The 18,409-nt window shown below is 45.4% G+C and overlaps 1 protein-coding gene across 13 annotated transcripts in view; it reads left to right on the forward strand.

Annotated features, from left to right (window-relative positions):
* The window catches only part of CELF4 (CUGBP Elav-like family member 4), an 828,893-nt gene that overhangs the window by 728,621 nt on the left and 81,863 nt on the right, over nt 1-18,409 (forward strand). For 7 of the 13 annotated variants that reach the window (XR_013843354.1, XM_079994929.1, XM_079994934.1 and 4 more), the window contains exons 4-5: nt 8,416-8,544; nt 12,544-12,623. Coding sequence is in view for 12 of the 13 variants with exons in the window: in XM_079994929.1 (XP_079851055.1) it covers nt 8,416-8,544; nt 12,544-12,623 (209 nt within the window). In the remaining variant the exon portion in view is untranslated. The remainder of the gene's footprint in view (nt 1-8,415; nt 8,545-12,543; nt 12,624-18,409) is intronic. The other 6 variants (XM_079994936.1, XM_079994931.1, XM_079994933.1 and 3 more) reach the window with 1 other exon arrangement.

Here is an 18,409-nt window from a genome sequence, read left to right on the forward strand (position 1 = left end):
GGTCAGGTGTGGGGAAGATTTCTTCTGGCGGAGAGCTGAAAAGAACACTGGCCTTCAACTCAGTGTAAGGCAGTCTGAGTTGTGAGCAATAGTGGAAGATAATGAGAAATGTTCCCAAAGGCAGCAGACTGCTTCTTTCTTTCTTTCTTTCTTTCTTTCTTTCTTTCTCTCTTTCTCTCTTTCTCTCTTTCTCTCTTTCTCTCTTCTCTTCTCTTCTCTTCCTTCACCGGCCCCATTGTTTATCAACGAAAAGTGAATTGAGTGCGCCTTCAGAAGCCGGAAGAGGCAAATAGTTTTATTTTCTGTATATCTTTAATAGTATTCTGTATAATTCAAAAATGAGGAGGGGCTGCTCTCTTTATTAAAAAAAAAAGGAATTAGTAAAAGAATTGGGGGGTGAAAAAGAAAAGAAAGGGAAAATGGAAACGTGGAGGGGGAGCGTGTGGATGAATTTTAATGCAATCAGAAAGCTGTAATAATGGTAATAAAGGAATACATTCAGACGTCAAGCGAGGGAGAAAAGGAGCAGGCCCCAGCAATGCCAGAATTTAAATCAGGCCTGCGCAACGCATTCTCTCCCCCTCCACCCCCCCCCCCCACTCCTTCAACTTTCTTCAAATGAAGGAAATGGAATTTTTAAGCACGGGCGAAAGAGGGATTAGCAATTGGCAGGTTTTGCAGCCTTTTGTCTTTTGGCGAATCCCATTTAATCACCGCCTTTAATATTAAGGAGGCAGTTGGGGAAAGCTGCGCCGTCTCTGGCATTGGCGGGGCGGCTGCGGGGGGAGAATAGGATGACATACAGAGGGGGAAGTGAGATAACACAGAGACAGAGGCAACTTTAAGGAAGTGTTTCAATTACCTCTGCCGAAGTCTTTAAAAACTGAAGTTTAATTTGATCTGAAATGTCGTCGCAAGTGCCGGCTCAACGATGAATGGAGGTGGAATTGGGTCTTTCCCATCTCTCCCCACATCACCACCGCCCTTATTTCTCTTCCTTCCCTTTTCCTTTTAATCTTTCTTTTCCTTGCATGCGCCGTTCCAGCGGGTCCCAGGAGATCCAAGGCTGGAATGGCACAGTGTATTAATGTCACAGCCTTTTTAGCTTTCAGGATGAGGGCTTCTTTTCTGCCTTCGCCCCCCCCTCCCCAAGCCCCTATAGGTCAGCTGTAGAAATGAGTTTAGGTGCTGAAACTTATTTCCTTGACACGCCAGCCTTCGCTCGTCTGACCCTGCAGAGGGTGTCAGGAATCTTTGAAGATTTGCTCTGAGCGGGTGTGAAAATCCCACTGTTCGCAGGTTTAGCCTGTATCAAGGATTGCACAAATTGTGTGAGAGAGAGGGAGAGAGTGCAGAGAATTGACAGACTTGACCATTCCTAGTGTCGCGTCAGTGAATGGAGCAAAAAGAAATGAATAGGAATGCACTAACCCCAGTGCAAAGTATTCCAAACCTTAGAATCATAGAATTGTAGAGATGGGAGGCACCATCTCATCTGGTCCTCGGCAATGCAGGAATCTTTTGAGGCTCAGACCCACAACCCTGAGATTAAGAGTCTCACGCTCCAAGCATGCTCCAGCAGAGCTATCCCTGAACGTTGTTGACAACTGTATCCTGTGTAGTCATCAAGGAAGTTGAAGGCATGGTAGACCATATTTGTCTCTCCATAAGACACACTTTTTCCCTCCTTTAAAAGTAAGGGGGAATGTGTGTACGTCTTATGGAGCGAATGCAGGCAGGAGGCAGGCGGGGAAAGCCCCCAAGAGCCGCACACACGCTCCACGCGGCTCTTGGGGGCTTTTCCCCGAGGAGAAAAGCCTGCAAGAGCCACGCTCCCTTTAAAGAGAGGGAGGTGGGGGAAGGGACAGAGGGCAGCCCCCTCCCGGAAAAACCCCCAAGAGCCGCGCTCCCTTTCACAAGCCGTTACTGATGGGCTGCCCTTCTCCCTCCTCAGGGGGAAAGCCCCCAAGAAAAGCCCCTGCACACACGCTCCACGCAGCTCGGGAAAGGGAGCGCTGAGCAGAGCTCGGGATGCATACAGGCTCTGCTCAGCGCTCCCTTTAAAAAAAAAAATTCTTGCATTCCCCTTCTAAAAACTAGGTGCGTCTTATGATCAGGTGCATTTTATGGAGCGAAAAATACGGTACTTTTGCCCAGCTCAGGATTCTGCAGATTCTGCAGCGTCTGACTTGCTGTCTCTCGTTGGGTCTTTGTTGTTGGTACAGCCTACCAAGTTCACCGTTAAGAGGAGTCATTCTAAGCACCTGGCCAAACTGCTTCCAGGCATCGAGAATCTCTGTGTCTTTGGACCATTTCTGGAGCCATTTTCATGCAGTTCCCCATTGAATCCAGTTTAGTTCTGGTTGCATCTTCTCCTTCCTGATGTTTAGCCAGAATCTCCTTCCTTGTCATTTGAATCCATTGGTTCAAGTCCTGCTGTTCCGGTGGGTCGGACCCGTACCAATGAATTCAAATTACAAGGGAGGTGGACTGGATGACCTTTGGGTTCCCTTCCAACGCTACAGTTCTATGGTTCTATGAGTCTAACCTTTGTTCACCAAGCCAGTCTTGTGAACGGTTTGACATGCAGCCAGCTTATTCTATGAAAAATCTGGAAGAAACTTTTAAACTGGCACAGACTGAGTCAACACACATCACCAAACTGTTTTGAGAACACGCCACTCTTTGGAACCACACTATCTTGTGCTTGACTGAGAGACGTGACTGGGCAAATCACCAGAGCAGAAACTGCGCTCTGTTTGAGCCCTTGCACTCGGCTCATCTCTGACACCAGTCTCTCAAATTAAGGATAACCGAAGGTGGCTGAGAAACGGCTCCAGTAAATCACTCACTTTGAACTAGTTTCACATCCCTCCAGTGAGAACTTGGATGGCAATAAAGAAACCTGTGATTTAAGGGGAAAGGGTGGAAATGCATTTCTTCGCTGGTCTCAGGCTGCATCGATCCTGCTGTTGAGGAAGTCAGAATGTCTGGAGTACACCATAGGGCAGAGTGCAAGAGGTCAGCAGAATGGAATTCCAGGCCCTTCTCAGAGAGAGAGAGAGAGAGAGAGAGAGAGAGAGAGAGAGAGAGACCCACCTTTAGAGACAGGATGTTGGATGCTACAGACTAGAATCAGCCAAATGCCCCTGAATTTACCAGTTGCTGGAAATCACAAATGGAGAGGGCCTATTTGTGTTGTTCCCATGGACAGTCAGGGAGGAGAAGTCTTCAAGCCATGATAGCTATGCTCTGCCTCTTTGGTAAACAATAAACACACAAGACGTAACCGGCTGTACGTTTGAAAAAATAATATATACTATTCATTGTATTGAATTGTAGATTTCAACAGAAGTAGCTCATAAAGTTCAATGAAAAAAGTAGATCAGTTCATTGTGGATCAGTTCATTCTCTAATCAGTTTATGCATAAGGTCCATACATGTGAAAATGTCTATTCCACCTGTCTGTTCATAGAGTCCAACAATCCACACGAAAGGTTGTTGCAGTTCCACAGAATCCTTTCACAGAGTCTAAGATAAGGATTTCCAGAATATTAGCCTTGTTTCACCGTCCTGGGCTTCACCAGTAGTACAAACTCATATATGATATCATAGGACAGTGGATCTTATAGCATAGTAGTAGCTGCTGCTATGCTATAAGAGCTACTTCTGTTGAAATCTACAATTCAATACAATGAATAGCATATATTACTTTTTCAAACGTACAGCCGGTTACGTCTTGTGTGTTTATTGAATGTTTCACGTAACCAGAGGTTTGTTGTTGTTCTGCCTCTGGGAGGCAGCAGTGATGCTTCTGAACATCAGCTTCTGGGAACCACAGGACGCATACCTCCAAGGAAATACAGAGAGAGAGGCTACGTCCACACATTTACATTATAAAGCACATGGCTTTCCCCACAAAATTCTGGCAACTGTCGTTTGCTAAGGGTGCTGGGAATGGTAGCTCTGTGAGAGGTCAACCATACCATTTTTCTAGAAAAAGAGCCACCAGAAGTCACCATGAACGCCTCCCTTGTTATCTTAGAATGGCAATGGCCTCCAGGATTCTTTGGGGGGAAGCAATTTGCTTTAAATATATGTGTTCAATGTTTGGTGTAGATGTGACCCAAGTATGATGTGTCATAATCCAGGGGTGCGGAGCCTGTGACCCTCCAGATGTTATTGGACTCCAACTCCCATCAGCCCCAGTCAACAAGGCCAATGGAGAGGGATGATGGACATTGTAGTCCAACCACACCACAAGGGCTACAGGTTCCCCGGCCCTGTTGTTAGGCATTTGGGCTATGCATGGATAAATGTGGAGTAGCTGACCCCACCTACCTTCCTCATTCACAGTCACTAATCTTCCTTCCTTCCCCAGTTGTTACTTGGTTTGTCTGGAAAGATTCAGTTTTTCTCATTATCCCTACACTTGGAGTTTGTACACATGCCTCTGTACAGGCGAAGCTCGCATCCATTTATATGATAATGCAATGAGGGGCGAGCCTGATTCTGCTGCCAGCGCTTTCTTTTGCTCCACAATTCCTGTGACCTTCTTGTCACCGGTCCAGCTGGACATCTCCATCTCCTTCCTCTCCGTGCCTAGTTAATTGGTGATTCGCACCTCCTGTTTAGCCTGTACCTCTTGCTTTTCCTATGTGCGCTGCCTTGTTCTCCCAGCCCGTCTGACACCTCTGCCTCGCAACTCCTCATAAAAACAGAACATTTAAATACAAATAGAACAAGGAATAATTTAACCTCAGTTTGCACCAGGGAAGGTGACGGGACTTCCTATAAACACCAGGAGCTCGGTTTTGAAAACGCTGCATATTTAAATCTGACGAGATCACAGGCTAGGCGGGTGGCAGCCGCCAGCCCTACTGAAAGGCAAGCAGAAAGTAGGCAGGGAGAAGATCTGAGGGGCACCACCAAGGATTGGGACCCTTGACAGCCAGAGGACTGATTCAGGAAAGCTCTCGAAGGCAAGGCGTTTCTGAGAATTTGGCACGCTTGGCACCAGGGACAAGGAACCTTATTCAGCCTGATGGATGCGCTCCCTCCTGGGTTCTAGTAAGGCTACATATATACCATAATTACTTCTTCCAAATGGCGGGTGGCGCTGTGGTCTAAACCACAGAGCCTAGGGCTTGCCAATCAGAAGGTTGGTGGTTCGAACCCCCGCAACGGAGTGAGCTCCCGTTGCTCGGTCCCTGCTCCTGCCAACCTAGAAGTTCGAAAACACGTCAGAGTGCAAGTAGATAAATAGGTACCACTCCGGCGGGAAAGTAAATGATGTTTCCGTGCGCTGCTCTGGTTCGCCAGAAGCGGCTTAGTCATGCTGGCCACATGACCCGGAAAGCTGTCTGCAGACAAATGCTGGCTCCCTCGGCCAGTAAAGAGAAATGAGTGCTGCAACCCCAGAGTCGTCCATGACTGGACTTGACGGTCAGGGGTCCCTTTACCTTACTTCTTCCAAAATCATCCTCAGAGGTGGATTTAGGGCAGTGATTGTAGTGCAGGAGGAAACTGGGTGCACAGCTAAGGAGCACACCTTCTCAAAGTCCAGTAAGCACATGTGCAGCTTGGGGAAGGAGGCATGAGGGCTCTAACAGGGTCCTAGCCTTGACACACATGTGCCAACTTTGCCTCCAACTTCCCCTGTGCCTCCCTCAACTTTCCCAAATGGAGCAGGGAGTTCTGAAGGGGACATGGAGGTGCAGTCAGCCTTCAACCCCATATGGTCAAAGTTCCTGTTTCTGAAGAGGCTCCTACGCATAATCAGCCAAATATCCTTGCAAGCCCCCATCCTGTGTTCATTGGCAGGAGCTGGAGTGAGCCAAGCCATCCTGGGGCAGACCAGCACATGTGTCTTCATGTTCCCAATACACATTACTTCTTGAATGCTCAATCAGGGCTAGAGAGGGTTAACACATGCATATTTCTTCACTTATTCATTTGGGGGGGGGGAGAAAGCCTGGAGAATTTGTTTACTTATTGACAAGTATTTATTTAAATCAGTTACATCTGTTCTGTAGATGTCTCCAGAGAGAGGGGAGGGGGGTTTGCCCCTCATGAACATTTACATAGCATTTAATGAACTATAAATTAAGCGTTTATGCATCGTGTAGAAAGAGCTCTCTTAAATGCAGCAATAGTCTATCTTAAAAAAAAAAAATTCTTTTTTTAAAAAAGTGCCTATAGTGAGATTGCAAAACTTGGAACTGGTTCAGACTATATAAAACCGGGATGTTCAAATTATCTGTTCTTAGTGGCCTCTCTGTTTCCTGTCCTTTTACCCAGACCTTCATTCAGAGCCAGAGCTGCATTTTGGCAGTCTGCTGGACACTTTACTTCTGATCAGACGTGGTAATAAAGTTGGCGCCACTTGGTACTAAGAGCTTTTAGCTGTGGGGAACATGAAGCTGGCTGCAGCATTGAACACAATACCAATGTAGCATGAACTCATGGAACACCTCTGCAGTAATGTTTGTGCTGCAGACGTTAGTCTGAGCCAGCATTGCCTTTTCACAGGGAACCCGTAGGCTTCGTAAAACTGCAGGGCTGGATCTAGAGAACTCAAGTAAAGAACCTTCAGCCCTACACCAATCTATGGTCCTCACCTCCAGGCTGTCAGTAATTTGATGGATGGATTCATGCACATACTGGAAACTGTGGTTTGTGCAATTGAAGTGGGTGAATGAAATGTCAGCTTAGTGCACTAAATCCACTTATTTGTGGTTAGGAAAGTGTTGTGTACTGAGTTGAATAGGATCCAAAATGCAGCAGTCTGATTGGTCCTAGAACAATAGTTTCCAGAATGCAGCAGTCTGATTGGTCCACAGGAGCCACCCAATCCAACTCCAGGTAGAAGTGAATCTGTAACCTGATTGGCCTACAGGAGAATCCCAGAATTAGCCAGTCACATGGGGCCCATTGTGTAAATAATGTATATAAAGCAGACATTTTGGGGGAACTTCCATCCCTCACTACTTTGAGCTGAATAAAGAGCATGAAATCCACACTCACGTCCAAGTATATTTCAGAAAATATCAGGAAATGCACCGAACAGATGAGTAATGGCAATTCTTTAAAAAGTGCAAGCAAATCAGGGTGAATGCTCATTATCGTATAACCTCCCCACAAACAAACCAGAAAGGATGCTCAGTAAAGGCTTTGTCTAATCTGCACATAAGTTCCATGCAAGTGAATCAGGATGCTCAAAAGTTTAGCTCTCAGTCAAGTCCCTTATGCTAGAGAGGATGTCAGAAGTTAAGTTCATATTTCCTTATGTGGTAGGAATGCAAACCTGTAAAAAGATTTTGGGAAATCACCTTTGAAGAAGTTTCTTCCGCTACGGGACAGGTGATATAACCTGATCCCAGGCTAGCTTTATTAAATCTTTTTATAGATGGACATAAAAAAAATATTGTTTAAGGACCTACTAATCTTTTTTCCCCCTGTCTTCAGCTAGAAATATAACAACACAATCTCAGGAAACAGCTGCTAACTTAACTCTTAGAGGGGCAGAATATAGCCCTTCTGGAGAAAGTAAAGAGGCATCTTAGAGCACTCAGGAAAACAAAGGCCAGAAGTGATGTTGAAACTGTATAACACATCGTGTTCATTCAGTACACCAGAAAGGACAATGTTGTCCCCTCTTCTCCAGCTCCCCATAGCTCACTCTGGGACAACCTGTTAAGATAGAGAGTAGGAGACAGCTCACAGATGCAATCAGTTCTAAACTATTTACAAACTTACTTGGTGCTTGACTGAATCATTTGCATTGTGTATGCATGGAATGTTCCTTGGAGTGTGGGTGTTGGTGTTTCTGGATCATTATACGTATTTTTAGAAACTGCAAAATCAAAGAATGCAAATAAATAAATAAATATTGTTACAAAGGTTGGGTGGCTGTCCTTCTCTCTGCTGAGTGGTAGAAAGAGCCCAGAGTCTGTTGTCCTTTGGAGAATTGAAACATGGCAGAGACCGGCATAGTTTTAAGAAATATGGTTTATTTGCCTATTTACACCTTCAGTCTGCACGGAGAGAGTCCAGAACTTACAGCATGGTCGTTTCAAGAGGGATTTGTCCCCCACTGCAGTGCAGCCAGTCTTCTGCCTGGCCTCAGATGTCTTTTGAAAATGGTCTTCCTTACAAGTGAAATTCTGGGCAATATATTTGCCACACCTTGAATACATTTGGAGGAGCTGTTAGGTGGGGTCGGGTAAAACAGCATCCTAGGCCACTACAAGTCTGTTCCACTAACCAACAGCTGCCCATCCTGCTATATAAGAGATCCACTTGGGCATTATTTGGTCATTTCCAAATCTGCCCTTGATTCCTTGCCCTTCTCAAGGTTTATCTGCTTTCCAATCCCTTCCGAAATATGGTAAGCATCTCTTAATTTTGTTCCAGAAGACAGAAAACTCTTTGTGGGTATGCTCAACAAACAGCAATCAGAAGACGATGTGCGCCGGCTATTCGAGGCATTTGGCAATATCGAGGAGTGCACAATCCTTCGGGGACCAGATGGCAACAGCAAAGGTACTGTATTTTTCGCTCCATAAGATGCACCTGACCATAAAACGCACCTAGTTTTTAGAGGGGGAAAGGGGGAAAACCCAATTTTTGGGGGATCAGCTCACAGCTTCTTTTGCAACAGGGGAAGAGCCCCGGTTTTTTGAGGATCAGCTCACAGTTGTGAAGCTTCTTTTGCAAAGGAAAAAAATCCTGTTTTTATGGGGTTCAACTCACAGTTCTGCAGCTTCTTTAGGAAAGGAAAGGGAGCGGTTTCTACAGTTTCCAGACAGATAATCTAATCAGCCAGTCACATGTTGCTGGGGAAACAAACGGCCTCCTTCTGCAAAACATTCAACAATGGAGGCCGGGGCAAGGGACCGGGGCCGGAAAGGGAGCCAGCAATCGACCACACATTCGCTCCATAAGACGCACAGACATTTCCCCTTACTTTTTAGGAGGAAAAAAGTGTGTCTTATGGAGCAAAAAATATGGTAAGTGAGGTGGAGGAAGGAGCCGGCCCAAAATTGCACCACCTGAAATGACTCCTGCTCAGGTGAGGAGCCTTCAAAAGAGCAAGCCTCTTCATTGTGAGGTGGGCAGGTTCCGTTCATGTTGTGGAAGCGCCCTTCCCCACCAGAGCCCACGAGATGGAATGCAAAACTAATAAAAGCTGCAACGTAATGATACAGGCAAGGCCTGCAGCTCACCAGCACAGTGTCTGCTTGGCATGCAGAAGGCACCAGGTTCAGTCCTCACCATCTGTAGGTAGGGCTGGAATAGACACCCCTGCCTGAATCCTTGGAGAGTTCTGAGCTGCATGGAGCAACAGACTCACCTGTGGTCTTCCTTAGGTTTTGTTTTGTTTTTAATTACTTTTTTATTCAAAATTAAAACAAAACATATTATCCAGAAACATATCATCCTTATTTTCCCCCATTTTTCCTCCCTCCCCCCACAGAACCCGCCCCGCCCCCCGACTTCCCTCAGTTCCAGTCTTTGGTTTCTCTAAAAATGCTGTTTTCCGCATGCTACACAGTTGTATAAATCCTCAAACTATTTAGCTGATTATTATCAGTAAGAAGTTTGTGAATGTTTATTCAAAACCAGCCAAGGCGTCCAGTTCGCTTTGTTGCGTCTTCAAATACTTTGTAAAGGGTTCCCATTCATCTTTAAAGTCACAGTTATTCTTGTCCCGTAGCTTGTATGTCAGTTTTGCCAGTTCCGCATAGTCAATTTTTCTATGGCAATTTTTCTTGCCATGATTCTTTAGTTGGGGTTTCTTCAGTCTTCCATCCTTGTGCTATTAAAACTCTTGTGGCCGTTGTCGCATTCATGAAGATGTTTTTCAGCTTTTTTGGCAGATCTTTCCCTGCAATCCCTAATAAAAATGCTTCAGGTTTTTTAACACATGTTAAATGGAACATTTTCTTCAATTCGTTGTATATCATTTCCCAAAAAAAAATAATTACCTTACAATCCCACCACATATGATAAAATGTCCCCTTCTTTTCTTTACACTTCCAACATATATATGTGTACATTTTCCCTAACTGCAGTTCCTTAGGTTATTTTTGGTACCAGGGAGATAGCTTGGTATTCCCTGCAGCCTTTTAATTCTTAGTGCATTCCAGATCTCTGGCACTTAGTATTTTTCTCCTGCTGGTTTTATGTTGACTTGTGCAGACCTTTTGTTAGTGGCATGGATATTATCATGATATTGGAAATTCCCTCTTTTTTAAATTTTATTTATTTATTAACGTTCTTATGTTACATTGGTAAACATTATCATATTACATCACAAGGCTTATTATAATATAATTTTCAGCATGTATAGAAAGTTTATATACTTAAGGAAAAGAAACAAGGACAAAAAACTATTCCAAAATTATATATGTACCAACACTTTGGACTTCCTGTCTATCCCGTTGTATAGTCCTTTTTTACAAATGAATGTACTCTTATTATGGTATATTTCTTTACATTTTACCTAATACATCCCTATATCAATATGTACCCTTGGTCTTATTTCTCAACTCAGTCTCTCTCCAACATCAATCGAATGCTAGCATAGACAGCGAACCTTTACTGTACTTTTGAACATATATCTTATATCTATCCCTGATATTGGAAATTTCCAGGGTAAGTCTCTCTCCCCCCCCCCTTTTAAAGTTGGGTGCTCCCCACTTTATGTAATTTCACATAAGTGGGGGGGGATGCATTCATTGCACCAAGTTGATTGGAAGGAGGGAGGGAGTGTTTTGATTACTATTCATCGAACAATTCTCCCCACCTGCAATTTATATATTTTCAGGTGGGCATTAAAAAAACAAACCTGCAAATATCTGGTTCAACCACTGACATTTTGTCATCTGTAGAGTTTGCAAACTAATTTAACATGTAATCTGAGGTTCGTTCCTTTCCCCTAGCCGTTATCTGTTGGCTCTTTCAGTTTGGATAGGGACCCTTTCCTTCTCTCGGCATTAAATATTGATCCTCTCATATTATATCATCATGTGCAAGAACCCGAAAGATTATTCCAGTCTAACTGAGGGAGTTCATATGTCAGCAGCTGTTTTGAGAGGCAACAGCATTCACAGACATCAGTTCTGTCAGGCAGAGGAGAGAAACCTTGCCAACCATGAAAATATTAGAGAATCCTAAAATTTGCAGAGTTGGAAGGGACCCAAAGGTCATCTAGTCCAACTGCCTGCAGCTAGATAGAATAGTTGCATTAAGTCAGATCTCTTGAGCTTTCCCCACAAAACCCTGAGAAATAAGGTGTAAAAGTGAAAACTACACATCCCAGGCAAAGAACTGAGAAACAGGGACTCAATAACTATGAATGATGCTCACCAGTAGTTATAGTCTCTGTTTTAGAGCTCTGTAAGCATGGGTGGCGCTGTGGGTTAAACCACAGAGCCTAGGACTTGCCGATCAGAAGGTCGGCAGTTCGAATCCCCGCGACGGGGTGAGCTCCCGTTTCTCGGTCCCTGCTCCTGCCAACCTAGCAGTTTGAAAGCACGTCAAAGTGCAAGTAGATAAATAGGTACCACTCCGGCAGGAAGGTAAACGGCATTTCCATGCGCTGCTCTGGTTCGCCAGAAGCGGCTTAGTCATGCTGGCCACATGACCCGGAAGCTGTACGCCGGCTCCTTTGGCCAATAAAGTGAGATGAGCGCCGCAACCCCAGAGTCGGCCACGACTGGACCTAATGGTCAGGGGTCCCTTTACCTTTACCTTTAAGCACTTTGAGGCTCACTCCATGTGAGCGAGTTTCTCTGAATGTAGGAAAGTGTGAAAGCTGCTTTGACAGGTACATCAGTGCACGTCAGCCACCATTGCATGTCACTTGACAGACACCATTGCATGTCAGCTAACCCAAAAGCACTGGGTACTGAGCAGAGAGATCCAATATTTGACAAATGCTCACATATTTAGAGAATATCCAAATAACACTCAGTAACAGCATGTGTAAAGGAGACTTTATGGCATTAAATTTGTTTTGATTCAGCTTGTAGCATTACAAGCTGTTTCGATTTAAAATGTTCTTCCCCTCCTTCTGAGGGACTAGCAATGGAATCATAAACACTGATTTATTCTTAAATAATGGTGTCCGCATTTTGAAAAATCAACATTCCCTCTTGAACAACGTCAATGTATAGAACAGCGATTGCTGGCTCTATAATGCGGCTCTATAAAACCCCTCTTACTTTCTGATCCTCAACCACCATGTTTCTGTCTCTGCAACTATGAGGGCTAGAAAATGACTTTTTGCAAAATGTGAAAGTTGTGACTCATGGGGGTCAGGTAAGACCACATGTTGCCAGATGCTGAACTAAGGTGAAGGACCAAGGGAGTTGCCTGGAAAAAGGGATTCAGCTTACACAGAGGTGTGGGTGCTGCTCTTTCCATTGATAGAATCATAGAACTGTAGACTCAGAAGGGATGCCAAGAATCATCTAATCCAACCATTCCATGCGTTCCACCTTCTTATATCCTTTTCCTCTTCTTTTTTCCCTACAGGGTGCGCGTTTGTGAAATATTCCTCACATGCGGAAGCGCAGGCCGCCATCAATGCCTTGCACGGAAGCCAGACAATGCCGGTGAGGACTAGTCTCTTTGTCGGGCAAATAATTCCAGGTCATGGATCCCAAATGCTCTAGTAGTCAGTCCGTTGGAGCTGCCTACTGAAGGCAGTTTTTCGTATACTGCGAAAGTAGCCAAGTCTTCCAGCCCATGAGCGATTGGGCAAGATGTACATTACTGGGTTGTAACACCAGACCTTCTAGAATCATAGAAACATAGAGTTGTAGAGCTGGAAGGGAACGCTAAGGATCATCTTGTCCAACCCGCTGCAGTGCAGGAATATGCAGCTGTCGCATACGGGAATCAAACCTGCAACCTTGGCATTATCAGCTGACCAACTGAGATACACACACACCACCACCACCACCTTTTATTCAAAGAACCCAGGGTTGTGTACAACCTTAAGAACATAATTTATGGGGGATAATACTAAAAGCACAGCAAAATAATAAAGCACAGCATAATAATAAGATAATTGCAATAGCAGTTCTCCCACTGGCAATGAGAAGTCCCAATATGTTCCAAATACAACGAGCGAAACCTTAGACATGCCAACACTGTTTGCCATGGTTTCAAGTGTGGGAGGCAGTCCAGCTCTGTTAGCTGTTCACATCAGATTTCGCTTGACACAGTAGGATCTTACAAGGGTAGATTGTGGGTTATGGATCAAGGTGATCCAGTCTTCTAATAAACCTGGTGTTTCAGAGGCGCTTAAAGCTGCCAGGTCATAAACAGAAACTAAGAGGCTTAGACGTTGCGAATGCTGCCACTCTGCCAAAGGGGGCAGGCTGAACTGATTCCCCCTGTCCCCCAAAAAAGAGGGGGGAAACATTGTCATCTGCACTCGCCAACTGGTTTAGCGAAGACAGCAGCTCTGTCACCCATTGATTCCACAGAACCACATTGCCCCCAATTTTCATGCAGAGGGTAACACCACAAAGCGAGTAAAGGTAAAGGTACCCCTGCCCGTACGGGCCAGTCTTGACAGACTCTGGGGTTGTGCGCCCATCTCACTTAAGAGGCCAGGGGCCAGCGCTGTCCTGAGACACTTCTGGGTCACGTGGCCAGCGTGACATCGCTGCTCTGGCGAGCCAGAGCCGCACACGGAAACGCCGTTTACCTTCCCGCTGGTAAGCGGTCCCTATTTATCTACTTGCACCCGGAGGTGCTTTCGAACTGCTAGGTTGGCAGGCGCTGGGACCGAGCAGCGGGAGCGCACCCCGCCGCAGGGATTCGAACCGCCGACCTTTCGATCGGCAAGTCCTAGGCGCTGAGGCTTTAACCCACAGCGCCACCTGCGTCCCTACAAAGCGAGTACACAGGAGCAAGTTCCATAGTTCTATGTGCTGGATCCAATCCAGTTCTGTTGGACCTTCATTCTGTACAAGAGAGAGGAGCCAGTGTGGTGTAGTGCTTAAGAGTGGTGGACTCGTAATCTGGGGAACCGGGTTCGCTTCCCCGCTCCTCCACATGCAGCTGCTGGGTGACCTTGGGCTAGTCACACTTCTCTGAAGTCTCTCAGCCCCACTCACCTCACAGAGTGTTTGTTGTGGGGGAGGAAGGGAAAGGAGAATGTTAGCTGCTTTGAGACTCCTGAAGGGGAGTGAAAGGCGGGATATCAAACCCAAACTCTTCTTCTTCCTCCTCTTCCAATTCAGTTCAGCCAATTTCAGCCTTGTTCTCCCCATCCTCATGTTCCGCCAACGGGGGCATGCATCATCATTCCTGTCAGGTCTGGAGCCGTTTGCTCCTGAGGCAAGCTCCTGCTCCTCCACAGCTGTCAGGATTATTGCTGCACTGTGGCTCCCTGTTCACACAGCATATGCTACCTAATGGTTTCCAAAAAGGCAACTTTCTTTGATGAAAGTTTCATTTCTCTTTCCTCCTCCCCTGGAAGCCAGACTGCCTTGCACCCGCCATGTTTCCTGTAGTCCCCCTGTAGGTCAATAATGTCAGAATCATTGTGCTGAGTTCCATCAAAGGACCAGTCACCGAGAGGCAACGGGTATCCAAAAGTCACAGGTTCAACCCCTGGCAACTCAAGGAGCAGAGCTAGGTGGAAAAGACCTTGTGCTGCCAGTGGAAGTTCTCTGTTGTTGTTTTCATAATTTTTCAATGAGTTTTCAAACAATTTAACCAACTGAAGTCAATTCCAATGCGGTATTCCCTTAAGATTTTGACTTCCCACCCTTACTTCCACAATGTTTCTATTCAAATCACTCATCTGCTGCCATAAATGTAACATTTCACTAAAACATATTCCCTAAATTACATTCCTTTATCATTCTCATTCGTTTGCTTCTATTTCAAGTTCTGCCTGCGATTTCATTTCATATTTTCTCAGATAATCCAAAAAGGGTCTCTATTCTTCTGCAGGCATTTCTTCTTTTCGGTCTCTTACTTTTGCTATCAGTTTCGCCACCTCCACGTAGTCCAATAATATCCAAGTCCACTCCCCTTTTGTTGGAACTTCTTTCCATTTCAGTGCGTACAGAATTCTGTACGTAGTACATTTCAGTGCGTACAGAATTCTGTACGTAGTACATTTCAGTGCGTACAGAATTCTGTACGTAGTACAATACATAAACAGTTTGACCAATTTTGGGGGGGACCTCTGTCCCTATTAAATATGCTTCAGCAGATAGTTCTGGACTAGAGATGGACATAAGAAGATCCCTGATGGATCAACCCAATGGGGACCCACTGAGTTCAGCATCCTATTCTCATGGTGGCCACCCAGGTTCCCATGGCAACCCATCGAGCAAGACTTGAGTTCATGAGCACTCTCCCTAGTTACGATTCCCCTGCAGAGGTATACTTCTCCATGAGAGTTCATGGGGGATAATCCTTGCAGTAAACGACATAGCTCAGTCGGTAGAGCATGAGACTCTCATTCTCAAGGTCATGGATTTGAGTCCCACATTGGTCCAAAAGATTCCTGCATTTCAGGGGGCTGGATTAAATGATCCTAGTGGATTCTTCCAACTCTGCAATCCTATGATTCTATGAAGAAAATGTGTGTTGGGGAGAAGGCTCAGGATAGGCTAAGCTCCCTGGCATTTTTCAGTGTACAAGATTATTATCGGCATGCTCCTCTGCCCCCACTAATGCTCTTCCAGCATGATCCTGGCAAGGTGTAGGGTAATGTGCAAGAACCACCCTCAGTTTTATACATGTACATACCACAGGAATCAGCCCTAAGTGATGAACAAGGAAAGGACCATTAGTCATTTGTTTTTGAAGAAGGAGATATGTGGATTAAGCCTAGGGATGCACGACTCTATCAATTTTGGTTCTCTCCATTTCTTGCTTTTGTGCCTTCCCTGGTTCCTTCATGACTGCTCCCTCCTGTGGCCCAGCAGATTAAAAAAGGTTGCTGGGTCAGAGGGTGATGTTTCTGGGGGAGAAATTCAACTTTGTTTGCATTTTAATGAGAAACAACCTAACATGCAAACTGAGAATATCTACATCCTTTTAGAATGTGGCTCTTTTTTGGGGGGGAGGTATCGGGTTATTATATGTTGATTTTATATGTTGTGGTCTTGTTTGTGAACCGCCCTGAGACCTCCGGGTATAGGGCGGTGTATAAACTGAATTAATAATAATAATAATAATAATAATAATAATAATAATACCTACAAAACACAAAGCGAAACACAGCCACCCTTCAAAATTCACACTTCTCTGAATTTTTGTGATGCAGCTCTCCAGCCAGGTAATAGGTACAAAAATACATAACTTGGGGGGGGGGGAGTGTCTAAAATGCACATATTAGTGAAAATAGCATGCATATGCACCTTATATTAAGGGGATTTGGTTGCTGAACTATGCATAATAGCCAAAAACGGCATGCAAAACTGTTTATATCAGGAGGCTGCAAAAATGTGGAGACTGAAAAAATGAGAGAGAGACAGAAATTGACAAGATTCGCTGATCCCTTAAAAAAGAAAAGAAATAGCCACAGAAGTGATATTTGGCTCACAGACACAAGCATCCAAAGATGGAAGCACCACTCTGGGAGAGTTCTTGCCAACCTGTAACTCTCCAGAAGTTTTGGGCTACAACTCCCATCATCCCCTGCCAGCGCTGGCTGGGCATGATGGGAGTTGTAGTCAAAGAACCTCTGGAGAGCAGCAGGATAGTGAATCTGGCTATGGGAAAGCAGCCTATGCGATCTCGATTAAGTTGTATCCTGCAAAAGGGGGAGCAGGGAGAGCGCCATGCATTGTATATGCACCGTGGAGCCAAACTGCTAAGTTGGCAGAAAAAACTGCCTGACAAGGAGGATCACAATGGTCCTTGGCAGTGTCAGGGCCACGGGTGTCGTAGATCAGCACTGATATATTTTTTAACAATTATTTTGATATAAACCGCTCTAAACTCGAGAGGCACCATGTAAATGGGAAGCAGTGGGGCTTGTAATTAGATTTGTGTACACTTTCATAAATTGCTGGGAAGCATCAAAGGCTGTGGCACACTTTATATATCCTTCTTCTGTTAATTGAACAGTTGATGTGTGGATGGGAAAAAGTGTTGGCTTTGCGGAGTACTATTTACAGACCCGCTGACAGCTGCGCCGCGAAAATTAACAGGAACAGAGCAGCCTCAGCTCCTCACCAGAAGGGACTGGTTTCAGATGGAATGGTTGTGCTCCTGGGGAGGGAGGGGAGCTGTTGTCGCCTCACTCTAAGAACTTAAGAAGTGTCTTGCTGGATCAGGCCAAAGACCCATCCTGCTCCATCTTCCAGGAGCCAGCCCTTTAGCTATCTGATGACGGCTATAATCTCCTCTCAGGCTAAACAGACCCAGCTCCTTCAACCATTCATCATAAGGCTCGCTTTCCAGACCCAGAAGAAATCCTTCCTTTTCTCTGCCCTGAGTCTTCCAACATTCAGCTTCATTGGATGCCCATGAGTTCTGGAGTTCAGAGAGACAGAGGAAAAAACTTTCTGTGTCCACTTTATCAGTGTCATGCAAAATTTTGTGCACAGCTGTCATGTCCCCTGTTCCTTGGCTCCTCCCTAAATTAAAAAGTCCCAAACGCTGCAACTTTTCCTAATGCAGGAGTCACTCCATCGCCTTGATCATTTCAGAGACCCTTTTCTGAACTTTTCCAGCTCTACCACATGAGCGTAAGGTGACCAGAACAGTCTTCCCCTCCTCTTCCATGAATTCACCCAGTTCCCCTTTGAAAGCTGCCTAGCCTGTGGCCATCACCACCTCCTGCGACAGCAAATTCCACAAGTCAACTGTGCATCCTGCAAAAACAAGTTTTCCTCTTCTTTCTTCCACTTTCCGGACTCAGAATAAGACATTCCACTCGGTGTCCCTTCCTTCTCATAGCCCCCACTAATATCTCATTGCATTCCCCGCTGGCCAGACATCTAGTTAGCACCTCACATCACAATAATTCCTCTTGTGAGCGCATGGCGGTGTGTATGCATGTCCGTGAGTAGTTTTGCTAATCCGCAGGACAACTTCCTCTCCCCTCACCCCACTCCCCGCTCCACACGCCCTCCCTATTGTTCCATAAATGAACTAATAAATCAGATGTTCCTAAGCCCCGGAATAGAAAGCTAGTCAGCCCGGCCTCTTGACAGGGGGTATGAATCATCGCGGCTCTGAAGATGGCCTTTTGGGGCATAAAGACCTCATCCGATCTACTTTCCTTCTCTAGTCACATCTCGGAAACAGTTCAGGCATCTGGCAGGGCAGCTAAGAGGCCCACGGGGACTTCACAGGCATCTTTTCTCTCTCTCTCCCTCTCCCTCTCTCTCTCTCTTTCCTTCTGCGCCTCTCTCTG

This window comes from Podarcis cretensis, assembly GCF_951804945.1.
Source record: "Podarcis cretensis genome assembly, chromosome: 11".
In the NCBI taxonomy this organism is placed as follows: domain Eukaryota; kingdom Metazoa; phylum Chordata; class Lepidosauria; order Squamata; family Lacertidae; genus Podarcis; species Podarcis cretensis.